Source organism: Apaloderma vittatum, unplaced genomic scaffold, assembly GCF_000703405.1.
Source record: "Apaloderma vittatum isolate BGI_N311 unplaced genomic scaffold, ASM70340v1 scaffold31283, whole genome shotgun sequence".
Lineage (NCBI taxonomy): Eukaryota > Metazoa > Chordata > Aves > Trogoniformes > Trogonidae > Apaloderma > Apaloderma vittatum.
Window position 1 is genome coordinate 1 of NW_009710356.1, and position 14,405 is coordinate 14,405.

The 14,405-nt window shown below is 50.9% G+C and overlaps 1 protein-coding gene across 1 annotated transcript; it reads right to left on the reverse strand.

Annotated features, from left to right (window-relative positions):
* Positions 1-1,318: 1,318 nt before the first annotated feature.
* Positions 1,319-9,428, reverse strand: CCBL1 (cysteine conjugate-beta lyase, cytoplasmic). Its single transcript, XM_009867279.1, has 13 exons — positions 9,328-9,428; positions 6,879-6,937; positions 5,811-5,961; positions 5,343-5,492; positions 4,872-4,958; positions 4,619-4,747; positions 4,084-4,204; positions 3,383-3,459; positions 3,044-3,133; positions 2,479-2,665; positions 2,196-2,272; positions 1,918-2,004; positions 1,319-1,387 (listed from the first exon to the last, which is right to left on the reverse strand). Exons 1-13 carry the CDS (start codon positions 9,409-9,411, stop codon positions 1,319-1,321), a joined length of 1,368 nt encoding a protein of 455 aa, XP_009865581.1. The 5' UTR covers positions 9,412-9,428.
* Between the last annotated feature and the right edge of the window lie 4,977 nt (positions 9,429-14,405).

Consider the following 14,405-nt stretch of genomic DNA (forward strand, 5'->3'; position numbering starts at 1 on the left):
GCGGGGTTTAAAGCTGAGCAGGAGGCGGCGTGTCCTGCGGGCGGACGGGTGACCTGGGCGGGTGTGTTTGGGGGGTGGGTTACCATCCAGACACCCGCTTCTGGGGGAGCGTTGGAGGATGGGCGGGCTGCATCCTGCACCTTGCAGGATGTGCCATGGTTTAGAGACGCATGTAGGGTGTTGCAATTAACGTTTTTGTGAATAACCTAATTTTGTGGTCATTCATCTGTTTCAGCGGTTGCAGCTCTCCTGGCAGGTGGCGTGTAGGAGGGCGCAAAAGGATATTCAGCAGCACCCTCGCCCATCCAGGCTGATGCATCTCATGTGGGCAAAGGCAGTAGGTGGGTGTTTGCTTCCCTCTCTCCTTGCCTGGCTCACTTGGGTCGGTGCAGCTCTGGTTCTGAGAGGTTTGGTACCACCAGCTGCTGCCCAACACAGAAAAGTCATGGAGCTGCTGCCCACTGGCCTGGGTGGGACAAGCAGCCACCATCATGGGACGCAACACAGGTGTACTGGTGACGGCAGCTCTGCAGGAGAGCTGTGTCAGCCCTGAAGTCGTTTCTGTGACATTTACTCTTGAATAGTTGCAGTAATCTTTAATAATTTAACCACCACAAGTACTTATTGCACAATCTGTTACATGTAACTCCTGTGTGATTGATGATGTTGGTCTGCATTCTTATCCAGGCTGAAATCAAGAGTGATGCAAGAATTACCTTTCAAAACACTGCTCGCATTACCCTACCAGCCTGGCAGGTGGGAGATTGCAAGAGATGCATAGAAAAAACCCCAGCATTTCTCTGGGTTTATAATTTTCAGAATTATAGTAATCAACTTCTGTGATGGGCAGTGATCCTGCACAGTCCTGTGGGGAAATACTGGTGGAAATGCTGTCCTGTGCCCTGGGGTACGTGAGCATGGATGTGGAACAAGACTAGCCACAGTAACCCTCCAGTGTAGCATTAAAGGTAGGTCTTGAAAAAGCTTTTCAGAATTTGGTGGTGGAAAAGAACCCAGGAGCCATCCTTTGCCTTATATTTTGCTGGATTCATCCCAGAACTGATTAGCAAAGTCTTTAAATGTATAAGCATCAAATACTGTCAGAGACTTGCTTCTTGCAAGGAACAGTGCAACCATTTCACAGTGACAGAAAGTGTCCCCCAGACCCTGGGCCTGACGAACCTCTTACTCCTTTGTCTGGCAGAAAATGTAGTTGAAAGCACAAAAATAAGAACATATCAAAGGTTGTAGCTAAGCAGAGGAAGAGCAGTTGGGGCAGATGAGGACTAAGAAGAGCCTGGTTCCCTCTCCAGGACGCTCATGGACTGGTTTTCTCCCGTTTCCATTTTTGCAGTACATCATTTGCTGCCTTCAGTGTAGCTTCCTCCTAAAAAAAAATACCACAGGTTTGGTGAGTGGCTTCCAGCCAAATCCCCTTTCCCCTCACTGCAGTCATTGTTAGTACAAAAATCCTGTTCTCATCCTGGAACACGGCAAATGCTCTGTGTTCAGTGTGACACAGGCACAGCCATCTCTGGGGCAGACATAGCCAGCGGGCAGCTACATGTGCACCCAGAAGACTCCCTGCCTTGACCAAGAAGTGCAGGACACTGATGCGGAAAAGCCTAGGATAGTACTGGCACGTCTGCCCTCGGCTCAGCTCGTATATGCAGAAGGAGACTGAAGCAGCTGTGATGCCACGCTCAGCCTCTAATGCCCGAGGTGCTTTGCGTTGCCTGATCTAGTCGAGAGGTGGCGTCCCTGGCGACAGGGAGGCTGGATTAAAATGATCTCTAAGGTCCTTTCCAGCGTAGGCCATTCTAGGATTCTATGATTTCTTCTTGTCATTTACTCCATTAAACCAGCCCTGATTATTACTCCCAAGCTTGTCTTCCTTCGCGCTGTCACGTATCTTACCTTTGCAAAGCAGAACCGGATGAAATGGCTGTAATTGTTCTTGTGGGCTCCACAGTAGAAAGCGGAGAGCGGGATGGCAGCAAGTCCCTGGGAAGAGGAAACACGTGGAGCCGAGGTTACTCCTCCTGTGGGTGAAGCCGTCTGCTCCAGACATCCTCTCGATGTGAGCTGCTGGCCCCAGCAGTGGTGGTGTGTTGCTGGCTCCCGTGAGCACAGCCAGCAGCAAGGGCACAAACCCACGCGAGGCAAACACAGCAGAAAGAGCCAGATGCATTTACCTTGTTCTTGACCATCCACTTTGCAAATCTGGAGTCGTAGGGCTCAGCAGAATTGGGATCATCAGGGACATCGGATTCTGCAGAAGAAGCACAGTGGTGCAGAGGTCGAGGCTGCTGCTGGGTGCCTCAGCCAAAACCTGTGACCTCTGGGAGCTTGGATGGGGAATGTGCTATTGTCCCTCCAAGCGTGGGTGGTGGTTTATGCAGGTTCCTGTCCCTGCTAGTGGTGCTGTTCTGAAGCGGCTCAGCCCCACCTGAGCAAAAGTGTAGCTGAACAACTCACTGAACTCAGAGATGTCTGCCACCAAGAAGTAGGTGCCCTCTGGGACAATGGGTTTCATCCCCACAGCATCCAGGCTCTGGACCAGCCAGTCTCTCTTCTGCTGCAGCATCTTGGGGAGCTGGATGAAATAGCTGTCTGGCTTCCCGTAGAGTTCAAGCTCCCTCTGGAAACCCTGAGCCACAGCCTCCTGCAAGGAGAGAGGTAACCCAGTGGGCAGATGGTCAGGGCTTGCTTGAGAACCGGAGTCTTTTATCTAATGCAATTCACAGGTGATGAGGGAGCAGGAGGTGATTCCTCACTGCACCAAGCTGAGCTCTCTGCCTCCAGCTCCTCCTAATGTCCTCTGGGATTTGTCAATGCAAAATAAGGAATATATGCCAGGCAGGCTGGACTCTCTCCTTCCTCCCAGGAATGGAGCAACTGAAGGAAGTGGGTAAGGAGCCCCTTCAGCATCACACATCACCCTCTCTGTGCCTTTCAGGTCAGCCATGGGCAGAAGGATCCTCTCTCGCCCTTGCTTCAGGAGTTTGGGAATTGCAGGGCAGGTTGCAGGGAGCTGCCTTACCTGGGCCACTGTGGCACAGTGGTACACGGAGTTTTGGTGCACGGTACGGAGATGCTTCAGCAGGTGGTTGGGTCCCACAGTCCAGCCCACCTGTGGTCAAGAGAGGAGGAGGACGGTGGTAAGTCTTTGAGTATGTACTCGGGCTCCCCTTTAGTTGCCTGCACCAGCCTCATTGCATTTTCCAGACAGAGCTATCACAGAGTAGCTTTGGTACTTTCAGGTCCTGAGGCTCAAAGCTGAGTGAGCAGCAGCAGTGTCCCCAGTGCTGTGCGATGCAATCTGACCCGCCCCTTGGAGCAAAGGAACAGGGACAAGGAGGTGCCACATGAGGGAACTCACCTTCCATCCAGTGGCACTAAAGGTTTTCCCAGCACTCCCGATGGTCACTGTGCGGTCCCACATCCCTTGCAAGCTGGCTGGCAACGAGACAGGAGAGAAAGACCAATGCCAGAGCTCAGCATGCTCGCATCTGGGCTGCATTAATGACATGGTGAGAGCCCTTTGCCCACTACAACCTGTGGTGGCCTCTTGTGTTCACAGCATGTCTTTCACCTGGATGAGCCTTGAAGCACATCCCAAGTAGGCAGCTGGGTTTCTCAAGAGCATCTCTTTGTAATTAAGTGTTTTTATACACACGTACCCAGCCCCAGGGGTTCCCAGAGATGCCAAACACCACCACCCTGCAGTAAGGTGATTGCAATGTTACTGCAACAGGAAGAACAGGCCTCTGAAATCATGTTGAAATGGATGTTCCCAAACTAGAGATATTCAGAAAAACATGGTTTTACAAAATATGGGAAAAAAATCAGTTTCACTGAAGCCAAAGGACCCTCTGGTCTAGATCTCAGGCTGTGAAGCTCTGTTCCCCTCGCTGGCTCCAGTTTGAGACATCGTTTGGAGTCTGAGACTGAAGTGCAGCAAAATACCTCTAAAGGAGAAACATGCCTAGTAGAGCTGACCCCAGTTAAATCACCAGTTCCTTCCCTGAAGATGCTGTATGCAGAGAAGACACCCAAGCTCAGCCAAGCCACTCCCCGTACCGATGCGGATGTGCTCCTTCCCATCGTAGACCAGCCACTCGTACACTTCATCGCTGATGCACAGGACATCGTGCTTCACACACAGGTCTGCAATGAGCTCCACCTCCCCTCGGCTGAATACCTGCAGCAGGCAGGGAGCAGAGCAGAGATGCTGCAGGGGCATTTCTGAGCCCCTGCCTGTCCCTGCCTCTCTGTAAAGGCTGCACACCCCGCCTGCACTCTCTGCCAAGCCAGGGTGGGCAGAAGCTGGCCACAATGGACTAACAGGGCAAAGCCACCACTAGCACAAACAACCAGGCTTAAAAACACCCGGAGTAAGAGCCTGGCCACAATGGTCTAACGGGGCAAAGCCACCACTAGCACAAACGACCAGGCTTAAAAACACCCGGAGTAAGCGCAGCATGCAGTGCTGCCACGACACCCATTGCCCTTGTGCATGGAAAGTCAAGTCACGGCGACACTGCAAACCTGGCTGGGTGAGCTGTAGCACCCCTGCAGCTTTCAGGGCCAGCCACAGCAAGGCCAGAGGTGTTACCTTGCCCAGAGGGTTGTTGGGGGAGTTCAGGACGATGGCTTTTGTCCGTTTGCTGAATTTAGAAGCCAGTTCTGCTGGGTCCAGCTGCCAGTCTGCACTAGACATCAGTTTTCCATCTTTTGGAGCTTTCTAAGAGAAAACAGAGGGGAATCTTGGCTTGCTTCACTGCCTCTACATTTTGCTTACCATGCCCTTCTTCACTCTCTCCGCCACACCTCTTCCCTCCATGACAGCTTTGCTCTGGCCTACTCACCAGTTTCAGTGGGACAAACACAGGCGTCCCACCAGCCATTTTCACCATCGACTCATAGCAATCAAAAAATGGCTCAATGATTATCACCTGGAAGAAAGGGACATGTCAGCACCCTCCTAACTCTGTTGAGACCTTCCCTGATGGGTGCAGAGAGCAGTGGGAGGGACAGGAAATTTAAATCTTTGAATTACTGTAATGAAGAAGCTGCATTACCTGTGGGCAGTGTTAGGGAAGAATACCACCTCTCAGGGCAAAAGGGTTATTTTGCCTTATGCAGAAATGAGACAGTGCCCTGCAGCAGAGGGGTTTTTTATTCCTTTGCAAGCCCAGATGGTGGAGGATGAGGATAAAACCATTTCTGCTTTAGAAAAGGACACTGAAAACCATTCTGCCACTGCTGTCAGACCCACAGCCAGAGAGGGCTCTCCTTGCGGAAGGCTGCCAGTGCAACAAGCCCAAATCTTGGATTACCTCATCACCTTCATCAACAAAAGCCTGGAAGCAGCAGAAAAGGGCCTGGTATGCCCCCACAGTCACCATCACATTGGTCATAGGATCCAGGTCTTGTCCAAGCAGCTTCCCAAAAAATTTGGCTAGGATCTTCACCAGAGGTGGGTGGCCCTGTAGGGTGAGAGGAGAACTAAGAACGAAGTTGCAGAAGCCTCCTAAAACAAGGACGAGCCCTTGGAAAGGACCTGGGCAGCCAAGAGCCCTGCAACTGAATGTGTGGGGCATCTTCCAGCCCGGCTGCTTCAAACATGCAGGCAAAGCAGGGGGTCACAGCCCTGGGCGCGGGGGACCCGGGTTGAGGCTGGATGCACGTTTTGACTCATGTGGTTTGCCCTGTTTATCACTGCCTGGTGAGCCCAGAAGCGGCCAGGGCTGACAGGGAAGGAGGGGGTTATCGCTGAGGGGAGTGGGCACGTTCTGTTCACTCACGAAGCCATGGGTGTACTGGTGCAGCATGTGGTTCTCCCCGCTGAGGGCTTTCATGAATGCCTCCTTCAGAAAGTCTGGTGGGGGGAAGTCAGGGAAGCCCTGGCCCAAGTTCACCGTGGAGTAGGTGGAAGCCAGTTTTACAAACTCCACCCTAGAGAGAAGAAAGGGAGAGAAAGAGAAGCATTCACAGGGGGTCTGGGCAGCACACTGGCACTGGCTGCGTTTGCCACCTTCCCTTTGAAAGTCAGTGAGGCTGGTGTCCCTCCTGCAGAGCCATCCTGCTCCTCACATGCGGACAGGACCAAGCACAGGTCACTTCAGACCCATTTCAATTAAAACTGGGGGTGATGATTTGAATTTCTCCTTGAAGGAAACAGCCATTGTGCTGTCTGGGGGTGCAGCTGCAGCTGATGCCACACACGGCTGCAGATCAGACCAGATTGAGCAGGACAGGACTCAGAGGTTCTCAAGCTCATGTCAGTTATGCAGAATTTAGCATCTAGACACTGGGAAGGCCTCTGCAGAGGGAAAGGCAGGCTGAACTCAGTGCTTGTCTCAAACAAGAGCCAGCTCATCAGCAGTTTGTAGCTTGAACCCAGGCACAGCAGGGCTTTGGGGAAAGTCCATTTAACTCTCTTCTTCAAGCATGCAGTTTTCCCAATGCCCGTACCTGTCAGGCTGATATTTGCAACATCCCATCATCTGGTTCTCCGCTTGCAGTGCCCTAGGTTGGGCTTGAAGCAGACACCAGGCTGCAGCCAGTGTGCTGTGATGACTTGGCTTGGGTTTGGGTGCTGCTGGGATTATTCAGGTGGACGGATCGGATGAAGTGTGATGTCCTGCCTGCCTTCCCACAGGATGATGCGGTGCAGGACAACCAGTACAGCACGGAGTGTGAGCAGCAGGTGCAGAGCTGAGCCAGGGTAAAGCCTCACGGGACAAACCTGCTCTTATGGGCTGCCTAAACAAACACGAAGTAGCCACAGAAGGCTGCTGCTCTGTGCTGTGTGGCGGTTTCTATCTCACATTATGTTGCCTAAAACCACACTTACCACAAGGGTAACTCACCAGATATTCTCATCTATTCCTTCAAGCCTCCGAGCTTGCAGTGGCCTTGACATTTTTGCCTGCAAAGAGAGAGAAAGAAAGCGAGTTTGGAGTTTTCACTAACGGCACCTGAGCTGCGTGCGCAGGGGATATGGCACCCCCAGCTATGTTTTTCCCAACAGAAGGTCTGCCCTTTGGTATTGCCGCACAGGTTGTTGCTCACTGACCCTAGAGCAGTAATAATGATGCAGTGGCTTCTGGAAGTGGTTTCACACACTTTTTGTGCAAGATCAAACAGACAAGAGCTGGCAGAGGAGGATGCTTCATTTACGAGTTTCAACAAGAATTGAGATGGAGCATGTGTACAACTATTGGGGAGCTGGCATTGTCTTAAACCTCATTTTCATGGGCTCAGATATGCTCAGCCAAGCTGTAACAGCCAGGTCAATGACCTTAGACTTCAGGGTTTTGGCTTCTGTAGCCTCTCTTGTCCTCTGTTGGAAGGACTTCTTTGTTTTTTCCAGGCCACACAATATCCTCTTTTCCTAGAAGAACAAACTTTTTTATTCCACACTGCTCTACAGCGTAGCAGAAGTATTCACTCCTTTGTGTTTGGTGAAGGCAGTTGCTCTTGATCCTGAACAACATTCTGCTTTTTGCACCTAAAGTTCATGCCAAAATCAGGCAACAACAGGGTACAGGCAAGAGGGAAGCACAGCACACAGGTCAGACATCGAGGTACCGTTCGCCTGACTGGTATCTAGTTTTCGTGTGCATCAGGGCTAGGGGGGATCGGGAAGGAGGACAGTAGGAAACCTTGACGGCAAAATCCTCCTTCCAGTTGGATAAGCACAGTGGGGAAAAGTCAGATGTGCTTGTTGGGGGATTTATCATGAGGATGATAAAAAGCAGCAGAGACAGAATTTAATAACTCAACAGCGTGGGGAAAAGGTAACTAGACAGCGAAGGGACTGGAAGCCAGAGACAAACGATGCTCAATGCACTAAGAAAAACTAGTGCAAGGATGTGAGGAGGGCATCTCTGAAGCAACAAGCCAAGAAAACCATCGTCACCATGGCAAATAAAATGCATTTGAACAGGGATGAGGAGGGCGTGTGGAAGCAGCTGAGACATGAGGTGCAGAGCTGGGATGTGAGGGGACAGGGTCTGCACTCTGCTGTGCCAGGATGGGGGGGGATAGCGGGGCAGCCCTCGTCCCCAGGCTCAGCTGCAGCAGCAGCTCCCCACTTACCTGTTCAGCTCTGCCGTTCCCAGAGGGCTGCACCAGAATTTGAAAAAGACCCCAGCAATATTTTTTAATACAGCTTCAGCCCTCACTAGGGATCTTTATAAATAACTTGCTGAGGAGCCCTATGTTTCAGAGGGCACTGGATGGACTCTGTGCTCCCCCGTGATGCCAGGCAGGCAGCCAAGGGTGAGAAGTCGTTGCCTCCCTGGGTCTAGGGGAGCCCCACTCCTCTCCCCCAGCCTCCTGCTTTTATCTTTCTGCACAAACTCATGGGTATTACGATAGCAAGACCCAGTGCCTGAGCTGATTTTGATAGGAGTAGAAGGATTCGTGGCTTGGGAAGTAAAAGATAGCTGGAGGTGAAATATTAACAGCTCCAGCACTGTTCTCTTGTGGTGGCGCTGCTGCTGGCCACAATTCAGAGAATTTAACAGCATCAGCAGGTGTGATGGGGGTCAATGGGAAGAATCATAGAATGTGCTGGGTTGGAAGGGACCTTTAAAGGTCATCTAGTCCAACCTCCCTGCAGTAAAAAAAAAGGTGCTTTTGGCCCAGTATTCCCAGTTCTGAGGAAAGGCCTTGTTTGCTCCAGCCCTTTCAGGAAGGAAATGACAAATACTTTCTTCTTTCAACATCCCATCCCATCCTCAGCCCGCATCACACTGCCATGGGTGGCTGTCCATCAGGCTGGAGAGCAACACAGGCTTGGGGCCACACAGCCCCCGAATCTATTTCAGCCTGTCCTGTCCCCCAAGCCGAACGATACATTTCTCCAGCTGCAATTTGCCTGGCAACCAGGCAGGATAGTTCAGCGCAAATGTAGAAGACTCAGCGGCCACAACTTTCCACCACTGGCTCCGTCCTGCACGGGATTTCCTTGCTCTGCATGTCTGTATCTCCAAGAGAGATGCTGCTATTTCCCAAGTACTTTGCAGCCCAACTCTTCCTTAGGAGAGATCATTGGACAAGGCAACACCGCAAACAATGAGCCTTCTTCTGTATGAAGAATATTCTTTTGCTTTTGAGGTGCTCCCTTTAAACAGGCTACGTGGAAATAACCGGGTACGAGGCCATTGCACCAATGTGGCTTTTCCTGATGTGCCCTATCTGCTGTCACTGCCAAGGCTCCTGGGCAGTGAGCTCCCCTGGGATTTTCACCGCTGCAGCCTGAGCCAGGGGCCAGGCTGCTGGCCAGATCCAGTCATGTTGGGCATTCAGTACCTCACTGGAATACGAGCTATATCCAGCGCTGCTCTTCCTCTCCAGCAAGAAGTGACGTAGAGATAGTCCGACTCTCCTAAGCATGCCACTGCTCCTCCTGTCTCACTTCTGTGGGCACGGACCTGCATTTCCCCCGCACACAAAACAGAGGGGAGAGATAAACACTCCAGGACTGCAGAGGCAAAGCAAACACTCTGTGTACCTGGGGACGAGACAGGTTCAGACCAAAAGTTGTGGCTATTCTGCCACAGAAAGGAAAAAGGGGGAACAAGCTGCTTTGTGTGTTGTCAAAGAGTGCTGAGACTGTGCTTTGTGCCCATGACCTACACAAAGTCAGGATCTCAAGGGCAACCAGGCCTTTTACCTCCTCTCTCCTCATTTCCAGGCTCTCCCCACTTTCCTCTGCACTGGGGGGATCTGTATGGACACTAGTGAGGGGGCATCCTCTGGGAATTTGGTATTCAGCAGCTGTTTCCCATTCAATTTCGTGGACTCCAGGTATCTCTCTCCCCTGCAGCACCTCAACTGTCCTCGCTGGTGGGGCTGTGCCTTGGCAGGGCTGCTCAGACACCCTGCCTCTTGGGGCTGGCAAGTGAAACGAGGGGCCGTAGTGATGTACGCTGGGCAGATCTAGTCTACACAAACCCACCCCTTCCTCTTTCTTCATGTTCTTAAGACTGAAAAAGAAAATAAAAGAAAGCAACAGTGATGCTGGTTTTAAGAATCTCTGGCCTCTCAGCTGCTGCACCTCCAGGCTATTTAGTCACAAGTTTTATTCTGATTAACAACATGTCAGCTTCCATCTCCAAAGTTATTTTCATGTTTACCTTTCCTTCAAGGCTCCAAACAAATTAATTTCTGAGCCTGACGCAGCCTGTTCCTTCAGGTCCCCTCGATTATTCTACAGCATTGCTTCAACATGCAGTAGTTAAGCTAAAATAAGTCAATGTTTTGTTAGGTACTTGAATCTGGAGGATGCATGCAGGTTTATTTTGATCAGCCATGGATTAATTTACTCAGCTGTCAAAAAATAAATTAAAACAGGTTTGAAGCTGGCCAGCCCACAGGTAAGTTCTCCTAGGTGCACCTTCCATCCTTATGTGCAGGACCTGAGACCCCGCTGTTGGCATTTTGCATTATTGCAGACACAAGTGCAAAGCAGCTGCCAGCTGAGACCAGTAGGATTTTTACATCCCTCTGCTCCAATGGGAAAAACCAGCATAATTTATGGAAAACCAGGAAGCTACAGCATAATATTGCTCAGGACTGTGGAATATCCAGCTTGTCCCTGTGTGCAGGACAGCTGGTGAGAAGCAGGGGGACACTGCTTTGGGATGCAAAGCAAGTGAGTACTGGACTGAGGGGACTAACCCTGCAGGTGACAAAATGAAAGTGTGGCTGTAAAACGGGCTTCACTGGATTACAGAAAACTACAGAGCTGGGGTAAGAGCTGTACACAAGGCTCCTGCAAAGAGCTCGGGGCAGCACAGTGGGAGCAGCAGACCAAGGTTAGGGTGGAGGGCTCTGCCTCAGCTCCCCAGCCCCAGATGATGTTTTGGAGCGGGAGCAGTGACCAGAGGGTGAAAAAGCCTGGGCACACTGAGGGAGTCTCTCACCTGGTTGGGCATTTCAGGCTGTGCTGTACATACCCTGCAAGGGAGCCAGAGCACCTCTTGCCCTGGAGAGGTGCACAGGACAGAGCACACTAAGAGTTTCGGAGGTGACAGCTGAAAGGTCACCGCGGGGACCGGTCCCTCACCACCTCCTGCCCTCCAGCCCGCGGGCGCCGGCCGACTCCTCCGTCCCGGTTCTCCCCACACACCTCTGCAGTGCTGGCCAGCTTGGCCACTTGCAGGCCCACCCAAAAGGCTCTGGGGACAAGGGTCCGCCTGAACGCAGCGCACCGTGAGTTGCAACACCGCAGCGGGAGCACTGGCAAGCGCAGCAACAGCAGCCAGCAAGCACACACACGTAGGCACAAGGCGGCTCCCTGAAGGGATGGTGGGAGGGTAAAACCAACTTACATCAAGCTCGGCCACACTGTGTCACGCTGCGAAAGTCTGGCAAACCCACCCAGGCTGCCTTTACACACATGCTGCCCTCACCCTGTCTCCGAAATGCTTCATCCGAGGCTGGGACTTCCTGGGAGGAGTCGGAGAGGCTGCAGGAAGGCAGGAGTCGAGCTACAACACCCTTATGGGGAAAATCGTACCGGGGTAAAAGGAGATCTTGCGGAGCTCTCTAAAACACCAGGGCAAGGGATGAGAGGGCTTCTGGGAGCAGATGCCTTCTTCGCAGAGGCATGGAGCCAGAGCTGCCAGAGGATTTTGGTCGCCTGGGAAAATATCCCAGCATATTGTTCAGATGGAGGCTCATACTGGCATAATTATAGTGGGATAATTTTTGTGGTATAGGTATAATTACTTTGGCATGGCAATTGTAGGGAATTTCCCTTTGAGTAAAGTGGTCAATCATTGTGAAAAATTAATTTTTAAGTCCCTCAGACACTCAAAAAATTCACCCCACAGGCTTAGTATTACTAGAGATGAGAATGGATCACAGGTACAGAAGGTGAAGGCATCAGGGTTAGCTTCATCAGAGGATAATGAACAACGGCTCAGGATACAACCTAAAGCAGGATCCTGCAGCATTGTCCGGCCTCTGGGCTGTGGAGGAGCAGGGAGACAGAGAGCAGCCTCGGAAAGGGATTTCAGTGTGTGGGTGCAGGAGCTGAACTCTCCATCAGTTATTTGAGAGGTGACCATTGCTGCAGTGAGGTGTAGAGAGCAAATTGTCTTCTCTCAGCTTCCCTCTTCCTTTTGTGACAAGGCTTTACATGCACTGATGAATCAGGTCATGTAGGTCTCCTGGGTAATTACGGTCTCCTTTTCCCAGTAGGAAAAAGTGAGACACAGGGAAAGGAAGCGGCTGACGCCCACTGTGCCAAAGGTTCCCAAATCCTAACCCAGCATCCGGCCGCTGGGCTCACAGCATCCCTGCCGTGACTAAGCAGGAGGGAATGTCTGTGCAGGCAGATGCAAACTCTTTGTCTTCTAAACTTCTGTTTAACTCAAACACTGAAACAAACAGATGGAAGGAAAACTTCTGTTTGCTTCTCTAATCAAGTACATGGCACATCCTGAGCCATCTAACAGCTCAGTGCCCCTGTATCCTCTCCCTCCTGCTGCCCTCGCTATGCTTACCTCTGCCAGCCTCATGCCTTCCCTGGTTGCTGTTTGCCCCTGAGCTGAGCTCGCTTGACTTGCTGAATTAGCAAAAAGCCAAGCTGGCAGAAAGGGGGACAGTTTTCTATAAGGTTCATGAGTTGAACTGGCTCAGGACAGGGTAGGTGTCAGTGCTAAAGGCACAGCAAGGAAATGGAGATCCAGGTAGCGGCCAGAGCGTGGAGGTGTGGGCAGAGGGGATGGACAGGAGCACAACCTCCCACCTTCTTTGGCAGGATTTGGTTTGATATTGGTTCAATAACATGTAACTTCACCTTAATATCCTCATGGAATTCAGCAGAAATTGATGACTAACATACACGTGTGCAGCGAGGAAAAGGACACACCTGACTTTCTTGGAGTTTGTGGTGTAAAACTCAAGGGAAATTAGCACTCTTTCTTTCTCCAGGTCATTTTAATTTAACAAGTGCATCTAGGGGTGCACTTCTTAATGGTGGTTTGTTGTTTGTTTTTTTTAAATCTAGCTATTGCATGGGACTGGTGAGTGTCTATAACACTGTTGCTTAGCAGGTGGGATCATAGCCCCCCTGGTACAGGTCTTGTGCTTGGGACTGCAGGAGGATGCTAAGACTTAAAATGTTCCTAGAAAGCCACAGATATGCTTATTTTACTGCAAGGGCAATCATCAGTGTATACGAGTTAAAATTGGCTGCCCTCTGAACCACTCAGAACTGCCTCTTGTACACTAATGAAATTATAATGAATGCCTTTGAACCATCCTTTATGAATTTTTAAAAAAAATTATGCTGCCCAGTGTCCTCCAATGAGTCAGCCAAATGAAAATAACCATTGGTGAATCAGCCTGCTTTTTCCAGGTACCACAAAATTGCTGTTGGATATATCCTTGTAACACGCTGGTGTTACTATTCCTGCTAACACGCTGTATTTTTCAATGGCCTTAGTTTGGTGAGCTGTTGTTAGACAAATGAAAAGGGATTTTCAAAATATTCCACTTTAGAAATGTCACATATGTTGGTTCTTCAGAAAAAAAACGAGGTAAAATAATTTAAATTATTTTCATTCTCTCATTGTTAACTGGTTTTAATGCTGGCATGCTGGTACCCCTTGGATCGACTACTTTTGATCTGAGGCGTTCAGCGAGATGTTCATCACATTTTCCCCACTGCTCTGGACCATGTGCCCCTGGTCCCTAAACAGAGGTGACAGCTGTGGCCTTGAATATTGCGCAGTGATTGGAAGGACGGGCACCAGCCGTGCGTCTGAATATTTTGGCGGCAGGAGTGTGTGAGGGAGGACCGGGTGGTCAGCTGGGCTCTGTATGTCCCTCTGGGGACAGCCAGGGAGGCAGATGAAGCTGATTTTAGCCATTTAGGAGCTAAGAACCAGGGGAAATGGTTTCAAGTTGCAACAGGGCAAGTTTAGGCCGGACATTAGGAAGAAATTCTTCACAGAAAGAGTGGTCAGACCCTGGAACAGACTGCCTAGGGAGGGGGTTGAGTCGCCATCCCTGGTTGTGTTCAAGTGTCGTTTAGATGTGGTGTTGGGTGATCTGGTTTAGGGGTGACCTTGTAGTGTAGGGTCAATGGTTGGACTCGATGATCCCAAGGGTTGTTTCCAACCTGAATTGTTCTATGATTCTATAAGAAAAGGATTTAGTGTCACCTGAGAGGAGGTGAGGCCCTGACAAGGAAGGACACAGCCTCCCTTTTGTCTGTGAGCCCGGGGGTGACGCGCACCAGGCCCAGAGATGAGCAGCCGCTGCTCTCAGGGCTCTGCGTGGCTTGTGCCTCACCGAGGGGATAAAACCAAAACAAGGTGATGTCAGGGCATGGCACTTATCATTTTTTTACCCTTCTGTGGTTTCCCAGCAGC